The following is a 9,956-nucleotide window of genomic DNA, read 5'->3' on the forward strand; positions in this document are numbered from 1 at the left end:
ACTTCAGTCGAATATTCGCAGTAAAGAGATCGTGGAATGTTTGAGAACAAAGGCCGATCAAATCAAACTAAACCAGGGGTCGGCAAATCGCGGCCCGCGGGCCAAATTAGGCCCAGGAAGATTTAAAAATGGCCCGCAAACAAATTTTATAATACTAAGGGAAATTGGCCCGCCGACAAATTTTTCCAACTAACATGGCCCGCGGGCAAATTTAGTAAAGTACTAGACTTTTAGTAATATAAATTTATACATACATTTTATCTATTATTAAAAATTAAATAAATTTATAAACGTGTTAATAATTTTGTGTGGTGAATTTGAATGCCGAATTGTTCGAAAAGAACTAAAGATCTTCAAACCCGTACGTTTAATCCAGATTGGACTCATGAATATTTCTTTATTGAGGATTATGGAAAACCTATATGCTTAATATGTTTCGAAAAAGTTGCTGTCCAAAAACTTTATAACATCAAGCGACATTATGAAACTCGACATTACGAAAAATTCAGCAAGTTTACAGGAGAATCTCGCTTAAAGGAAATTAAGAGACTCGAACAAAATTACCAAAAGCAAACAACATTTTTTTTATAATTTGAGTTGTGAAAAAGATGATATCACACGTACAACTTACGAAATTCCAAAGATAATTGCGAAACGAATGAAACCATTTTCAGACGGAGAATTTATAAAAGAATGCTTAATGGCAGTAGCTGAAAATCTATTTCCTACAAAAAGAAACATTTTTGAATCTATCTGTTTATCTCCAAGAACGGTAACAAGAAAAGTAGAAGAAATGTCATTCGATTTAAATAACTCTTTAAAAAACATTTTTGGGAATTTCAAATATTTTTCTATCGCATTGGATACTAGTACTGACAGAAGAGATACTTCTCAACTTGTCATATTTGTTCGAGGGATAACTGAAACATACCAAATTTTTGAAGAATTTGTCAAAGTTATTCCAATTATGGGTACAGTGACAGGAACCGACGTTTTCTTGCATTTAATGCAACTTTTAATAGAATTAAATCTTCCACTTTCAAAATTAGTTGGAATTACAACAGACGGGGCTCCATCTATGGTTGGGAACAAAAAGGGAACTATTACATTACTCCAAAATGAAATGGAAAAATTTGGAATTGAGCACAATTTGGTTAAGATTCACTGTATTGTTCATCAAGAGGCGTTAGTTGCCAAATCAGTCAGGTTACGTGAGACAATGGATGCTGTTGTTAATGCAGTAAATTTTATTTTATCCCGCGGCTTGAATCATCGGCAGTTCAGGCAATTTTTAATCGACACTGAAGCAGAATATGGGGATCTTTTATATTTTTGTAATGTCAGATGGCTTAGTAGAGGATCAATGCTTAAAAGGTTTTTTCATATACGGGAAGATGTTATAATTTTTCTTGAAGAAAAGAATTATGATGCTTCATATTTCCGAAATACTGATAATATTTCCAAATTGGCATTTTTTGTAGACATAACTTCACATCTAAATGACTTAAATTTGAAACTGCAGGGAAGTAATAAATTTATACACCAAATGTATGCCGAAATCACTGCTTTTGAAAATAAATTGAAGTTGTGGGAATTACAGTTACAAAAAGGAAACATGACGCATTTTGTGAATTTTCTTTCTACGAATCCGACTGATGTTCCGGAATATGCAAACATAGTTATGGAATTGAGATCAGAATTTTCATCACGTTTTATGGATTTAAGAGTAAAATGCGCATATATAATTTTTTAGGCTCATAAAAATCTTTTCAACATTTTTTCAATCCCATTTGATGTTGAAACTGAGACAGTACCAGGGTGTTATTTTATTTATTTATTAAACACCAAGAAAGGGTGTTATCAAATGGAATTACTTGAAATTCAATGGGACAGTACACTTAAATCAAAATATTTTTCTGAAATGGATATTTTGAGCTTCTACAAAAATTTTGTATGTGTCAGAAAATATCCGCAATTAACCGACAATGCTATGAAAATGGCTTGTATATTTGGAAGCACATTTTTATGTGAACAGTTATTCTCTAAAATGAATAATGTAAAAAATTGTCTGAGAACGAGGATTACCGATTCACATCTTAACGATATATATTACGTTTAGCAACTAGTCAGATTAATGAGTAAAATAAATTCACTTCTTTATAATCATTTTTAACTGATAAATTTTTATTTCGTAAGAAAGTTGCAAAAAAAACTTGATAAAGAAAGATCGCAATGTGCAAGCGTTGCCTTATTTTTGTGACCGATAAGGATTTTTTCTCGTTTGGCCCGGATCGCATACAAAAATAAAATTTTGGCCCGCGAAGATAAAAATCCTGCCGACCCCTGAACTAAACCATCAAATCAATTGTTGAGGATGACTAAACCATCAAATTGGTCGAATAGAAGAGATCCTCTTGAGTTGAAAGATTGATTTTTTAGTCATATCGGACTCTTCGCGTTCATGTCACCGCAATGACATTGTTGATGGACTGGAGGTTTTGAATAGAAGGGGTCCATCTGAGGACATGACGAGTGAGAAGGTATGTACATACGGAAAATGTTCGAGGTTCAGGAAAAATAAATCCAGATTTATGGTATGAAATAGAGCAGTAGTAAAGATAAAATTAATTAGGGCATATAACGGTAAATTGATAACGAGAAAAATATTTAAATTATTTATATTTCTAAGAATACAGTCATAATTTTATTGTAATTTCCGGACAACACATTTATATTTGACTTTAGCGTGAACAAAGAAATGGTATGTCTCTATTTATTATTAGGAGCGTTAGCTTTTCAAACACTCGGTAATTTTAAATTTAATGTGAAATCTATGTATAGGCTATCCATGGAAATTGAAAATTTTTTTCGAAAACATCCCTGTTTGCTTTATAATTAATAACTATAGAGAAACGATGTTTTAACGACAATAAAAGTGATAATTTTTAGATATATAATAGGCTCTCTCTGTTGCAATTGAAATAACCGAAGTTGATGAGAATTCAAATGAATTAAATCACTTGGTTATCAAAATAGAGTTCTTGTTATTATTTTTAATCTTTCAAAGTGAAGACAACAAAATTATGGATAAAATATACAACGAGGATGAGAGTAAAGTAATATACGTAAAAAACAACAATAAAAATGTAATTAAAATAAAATTTATATAGAAATATTATGGAGCAATTCTATATAATATATTACACTTGTTTGGTTTGCCTAATTCGACCAATACAAATCATATTATGAATAATACTTTGTGGTAATTTTATGTCATTCTTATTTAAGTAATCGAATATTGTCACTAAATGAATTAGATTATCTTCGAAATATGAACTATCTTACGAATGACAGTATTAAAAAATTTAATTTTTTAGCAACTTTATCACTTCTTTTGAAAAGTAGAATAACAAAAACAGAGAAGCCAACAACAGTGTCCTTAAAAAGTAAAATAACACAAACAGAGAAGCCAACAAAAGTGTCCTTAAAAAGTAGAATAACACAAACAGAGAAGCCAACAAAAGTGTCCTTGAATACTTTAGAAAGTAAAGTTAAAAACATTTATAAATATTATTTTTAAATCACTTTGTTAGGCGTCCTACTTTCTGGTTCAAACAAAGAACCAACTATTTCTAAAAATAATTCAAAATCTAAAATGCTGTATCTCATACCTATTGTCATCACACTTCTGATACTCTCGATCATTGTTTTCCTTGTTGTTAGAAAAAAAAGAATTAAATCGGATTATTTAAAACGGTAGTTTTAAATTCAAATTTTATTGAAAGAAATCTATCTCAAAAGCAGCTCCTAGTAAATTTAAACTAAAATAATAACAAATTATTAATACTAACAAAGATTTCTTAGGTTTATAATTTTTATTTTTCTATAATCATATAAACTTAGTTTATAATTGAAAATTAGCCTCGCTCACCGCGACCTAGTTCCTGCGGAGAGCGTGTTTCATCAAACAACTATAAGTTTATGTAAATATATTAAACGACCTGGTTTGATGTAACCCTATTCAAACGCCTGTTGATAAAAGATATTTGTTGTCCGTTTTTCATTGGAATATATAAATTAATTATATTTTCTACCTACTTTTGAACATTGCACATACAGCTGTGCATAGGAAAAGAACTCACTCTCTAAAAATAAACCTACTAGACTCAATCCTCTAAAATTGGCCTTTTTTGGTTCCTTCAATTTTGTTGGCCAATTAGAGAATAAAATCGATAATTTTTAAAAGAAACTACTAATGTGTCTTCATTTATCATAAATTTGTTTAAATTGAAGAAAATTAAAAAATCTTAATTTTTTAAAGTAAAATTCAATTCCCATTTGTTTTTTTAGATATGACTACAGTAGAAATCGGTTAATTGCATAAATCGAATAATTGCATAAATTTATTCTTAAAATCATAATTTATGCTTTCCATTCAAAAAAAATTTCATTAATTAAAAAATTTTTCAACAACTAAACCAATTGTATAAAATTTTATTCTTATAGGTTAATGATAAGAGACAAAGAATTCAACATGATTCATTGTACAGAACATTTATTTAATAAGTTTATAAACATTTAATTGAATTTATTAACGTACCATTTTGTGCATACATAGCCTAAAGTATAAAGAAAATGACTACTTTTCCCGGTGCTTTAATTGATAGAAACTCTGTTGTTTGTAGAGAACCTCGTCAGTATAGTATTTTCTCGATTTTAACGCGCATTCGAAAATAACACACAAGTAAATTTTGTGTCAAAAAAATCTGGAAAAACGCAGTAATCGAGTATAGTGTGCACCTAAAATTTCTAGTCGACGAAAATCAGAAATCTAATTCTTCAAATGAAGAGTCCGCATAGAATCTTCAAATAGTCTCCGCGGACATTCCTCTCTCTTTGTCTGTCCTCTCATCTGTCTCCTTATACATATCTTCATTAAGGATCCTATCAACGTCTACGCTACCTTCATACACTTTCTCTTTCTCTTACAACACATCATCATTAGTACCGTTTTGATGCCATGTTGTTTTTACAATGTTCAAAAATGAACTGAGTCGAGTAGGAGCAGTGGTGGCCTCGGCTTACGATTTTCGACCAGTTTTACAAAATGACGTAAAACCGAATATTTATAATCGTACCGAGCGAAAATTTGTAATTTATTTTATTTATTGATTATAACACGCACCCCATCTATTGGAGTTAATTATATAACAAAAATCTGCGTGTTTTAAACGAAAAAACCGGAATATAAAATACGGAGTTAATTATATAACACAGTGGTTGAGTTAGTGACGCAACTCTATTGCACAAAGTCTTAATCACATATGAGGCTACAAAGAGATTTACTTTGCTATCATTCAATGTCAGAGACTTCTGACCTATCCAAGCGAAAAATCCTATGCCGGATCTGAATGCATATGGTGCAACTATCGGATGCTTTCAAGAACGAAGGTCAAAGGCGGGCTAGATGAGATACACAACGAGTATCGAATCATTCTCCTTCCATCAGAATCACGTCATTATGGGCAGGGGTTTGGCATTCATAAGACCTTTTGGAATTCAATTCACAAATACTACCGTGTGAACGACCGCATATGTGTACTACAACTGAGACAAAAACTTTGACCACACGGATCGAATAATCAGCATTATAAATGTCTACGCCCCACAAAGTGGAAGACTGAAGAAGAACGTGGATGAACTAGACTCTTTCTATCACATGCTATCAAAGACCTACACGAGTATAAAAAATCCTTCTTATACTAATTGCCGGTGATTGGAATGCTAAGGCAGGCAAAGGCCGTGGTGAGAAGTGTTTCATGGGCAGACATGGACGGGGGATAAGAATGCACCAGGTGAAATGCTTGTGAACTTCTGCAGCATATTCAGCTACTGCTATGCAATACGGTCTTTCCTCATGCGGCACGTCATAAAACCACGTGGACCGGGACTAGAAGAACAAAAATGGGGAGTACGTCAACATCTATAATCAATCGATTATATCATCTGTAGACAAGAAGAAAAACATCGATTGCTGGATGCCAGGTCATATGGCGGGGCACTTACACTGAGCGATCACAAAGTCATTGTGGCACGATTGAGACTGAAAAGAATTTTTGGATCGCCTCTTTCAAAAGAAAATGATCAAACCGAATTAGATACTCAGTGGAAAAACTGATTACATCAGATGTTACCAAGGAAAAATACTCCCAGGCAATCATCGAAAACCAAAGTAACAGAAACGGAAAGACCCAAACAAAAGCTGGGATATATTAGAAAAACTTATTCACAAAGCTGCAACGGAAACCATTGGAACGACTGCATTCAGAAACCACTCAAACCCATTGAATCCAAATGTTGCCGAAATGGCAACAAAACAAAAAGCCATCCAACTGAAAATTGAAAACACCAACGACAAGGAGGCAAAGGAAAAACTCAAAAGAGAACGTAGGAAAATATCGAGAACAATCAAGAAGGAAAATCTTAAATACGTGAAAGCTTTATTAAACTCTCGAATATCAGAAGTTGAAGACTTAAAGGATGGTGCGCAAATGTACGCAGCCATCAGACTACTACGCGACGACAACAGAAAACAAAACTGGTTGTGCACGATGAACATGGGGAAACAATTGGAAACCCAATCGAAATGGTAAATACAATCGCCGACCACTTCGAAATACTATTCAATGGCAGGGCCGATGCTCTCGATGAGGGTGAAGAACGTTATCTAAACAACAAAATAACACACCTTGAAGTTTGAAGGCTATAAAAAAATTAAAAAAACCGTGCGGCGGGTCCAGACAACATCAACGGTGAATTGATAAAGTACTCCCCAATGGAGATCTCAACTATAATCACAAATCTCCTGAACGAGATGTTCCATGGAAATACCATACCGCCTATTGGGAAAGGAACGCTAATTCTCTCCAAAAACCCAACAAGCCGCAAGGTCCTCTTAACAACATTCGCCCAATCATACTCTTGAACACAATAAGGAAAATCTTCTCGCTCGTAACACTGGAACGTATTAAGGACCCTGTTAATGAATATCTGTCGGCTAGCCAAAGTGGATTCAGGCCTGGGCGATCAACTGCAGATGTAGTATGGGGACATAGATGGATCTGTGCCATATCTCAGAAATTTAAAATGGCGACCACAATATGGGCATTGATATGAGCAGGGCATTTGATACAATCGCAGAGACAAGCTAATGGAGATCCTCAAAACTATTCTTGACAATGACTCGATCAGAATGGTTCGAGCACTACTTATAGACACCGAGTTAACGGTGAAGATCGGACCCGTACAATCAAGATCTTTCAAAACAAGCATTGGAACGCCCCAAGGTGATTCAATATCACCTGTACTATTCATTGTCTATCTTGAAGCGGCACTAAGAGATCTGAGAAAACTAGTGAAGTCTACTTCAATAACTGAAGTGATATATGCCGACGATGTAGACTTTTTGTCTCATGATAAGTCGACTCTCGAAGAACTGCTGAACATTGCTCCTCAGGCACTGGAAAAATGGTTCTTAAAAGTGAACATAGAAAAACCGAATATGTAACAATCAACCGGGAGGCAAATAGAACAGACGAAAAATGGCGAAGCTCGAAAAAAGTTGGAACTCTTTTAGGAGATAGTGAAGACATTATGAGGAGAAAGATGCTATCGACTGTTGCACTTAACAAACTGCGGACCACTTGGCTACGAAACCGCGAGGTTGGAACGGCCTTACGTGCCAAATTATACAATGCTTTATTAAACCCATACTTTTGTACAACGGAGGAACATGGGGAATATCTGAGTCTGAATCAAAATCTCTTGATGCATTCCATAGAAGACAGTTAAGAATTCTTATTGGCATCAACTGGCCAAAGAAAATCAAGAACTCCACCCTATACAATATCTGCAACAGCAGACCCGTCAGTGTGGACATTACCGAAGCACGTTGGCGCCTATTGGGCCACATTCTAAGACTCGACCAGATGTTTATGCTAACTGGGCAATGGAATCATATTACGCAAAGGACGAAAGATCTGCGTCCCGAGGACGCCCACGAAATACATTACCTATTGTAATCTCAAAAGAACTACAACGCGTTAAAGACAACTGAAAAATGGAGACGACCTAGATACTCTCAGGAGTATAGCATACAACCGCACATCATGGAAAATTATGACCGAAAAGATAGTCTCATATGTGGCACATGTGGAACTTAATTAGTTTAAATTCATTATGTTCCTATGACAGTGCTAATAATAATAATAAAATACGGTTTCACTACAACCCCTAATGATGAAAAACGACTTTTTTGATATGAGAAAGTTGTTTTCTAACGGGGCCTATGCAGGAATTACTTTATACACGAAAGCTAGAAACCGATACTAAATGGTAATCAAAGTTAACGAGATTCGCTGGAAAAGCAAATCATTCAAATTTTTATTCAAAAATCGATTATATTCTTATCTTAATACAGTTATTTCTTCTATTAACAAAATAAAATCAAACTCGCTGAATTCACGTCTTTTCCACCAGCTTTGTGTTGATAATGATAAAGATTCTGTACGGCTTTTAATGCATACAAAAGTAAGGTGGCTATCAATAGGTGAATGTTTGGGACGTATATTTTTCTCTTCGACACTGTGGTTGAATTCCTCAAATCTTTAAGCTCTCACTTTGATCCAATTATTTCAATGCTATACAGTGACTCCTCTGAAATTGGCCACCTCTGAAATTGACCACACTTATAAAATTATCTTAAGAAAAATTCGAATTTCCATTGAAAGTGGCCAGTTCTCAAATTGACCATAAATTTTAAATATATTTTATATAATTTGCAAATTAATAAAATTTCAGTTATTTTATGTCTTCGAACAATTCTCGTGGTAATTATTACTCGTCTCACTTTTATCAAAACATACAGATTTTAACTTATAAAAATCAAAATGAAGATGTTTCATGTCAGTATTTGGCTGATAGATTTTCCCTTTGTTTAAAAGAATTTCCAGAAAAACCATTTAATAATATATTTTGAAAAAGATTTTTTTCTCAAAGAGTGTAAAAAACAAAATCTATCTTCAAAAAATGCGCATAGACTCAAGTTCCCACAGCTTGATGCTATGTTAGTTGAATGGATGGATTCGATTGAGTCTAAAGGTAATTTGTACTAAATTATGATTAAGGTGGCTTTCTTATGATGCTTTAATTTCAAATAAGGCTAATTTATTCGCAGCTGAATTAAAACTGGATAATTTTAAAAACTCAAATGGATACCTTCATAAATTCAAAAAGAGGCATGGTTTTCGAATGACCAAGTTACATGGAGAAATGAGACTAATATCCAGTAGATGTCGACTTATTTATCGAAAAATTCATAGAAATCATCAAAGAGTTATAATGCCGATCAAATTTATAACTTGGACGAAACGGGATTGTATTACAAGCTGATTCCTTCGAAGAGTATTTGTAGAAACAGATTTCAAGGATATAAAAATTTCAAAGATCGTGTTTCTATTATGCTATGTTAAATATGAGTGGAAATCATAAATTGAACCTGTGATGATCTCGAAACCTAAAATGCAAGATGCTTTAAATCTTATGACTATAAATGTTTCATTGATTATTATAGCTCAAAACGAGCTTGGATGACAGGAACAATTTTTACTAACTGGCTATTAAACTTTGATTACCATCTCAAAAATGAAAAAAAGCAAATTTACTCTCATGGACAATTGTCCTTCACATTGTGTTCCATCAAATTTGGATAACATAAAAATATTGTTTTTTCCTCCAAATAGTACTGGTCTTATTCAACCTATGGATTGGGGTAATAAAAACATTTAAAACACATTTTACTCGACACAAGTTAATGTATTTGACTGATTTGTTGGAACAGCAAAATATTTCAGTATACAGTTCCTACAAAAAGTTAACTCTAAAGGATACTGTAATTT

General features: G+C 33.4%; 1 protein-coding gene across 1 annotated transcript; it reads left to right on the forward strand.

Moving 5' to 3' along the window:
* Positions 1–700: 700 nt before the first annotated feature.
* LOC115229924 (general transcription factor II-I repeat domain-containing protein 2-like) lies at positions 701–1,753 on the forward strand. The gene has a single exon (XM_029800184.1). It carries the CDS (start codon positions 701–703, stop codon positions 1,751–1,753), a length of 1,053 nt encoding a protein of 350 aa, XP_029656044.1.
* Positions 1,754–9,956: the final 8,203 nt, after the last annotated feature.

Source organism: Octopus sinensis, unplaced genomic scaffold (assembly GCF_006345805.1).
Source record: "Octopus sinensis unplaced genomic scaffold, ASM634580v1 Contig13910, whole genome shotgun sequence".
Taxonomy (NCBI): domain Eukaryota; kingdom Metazoa; phylum Mollusca; class Cephalopoda; order Octopoda; family Octopodidae; genus Octopus; species Octopus sinensis.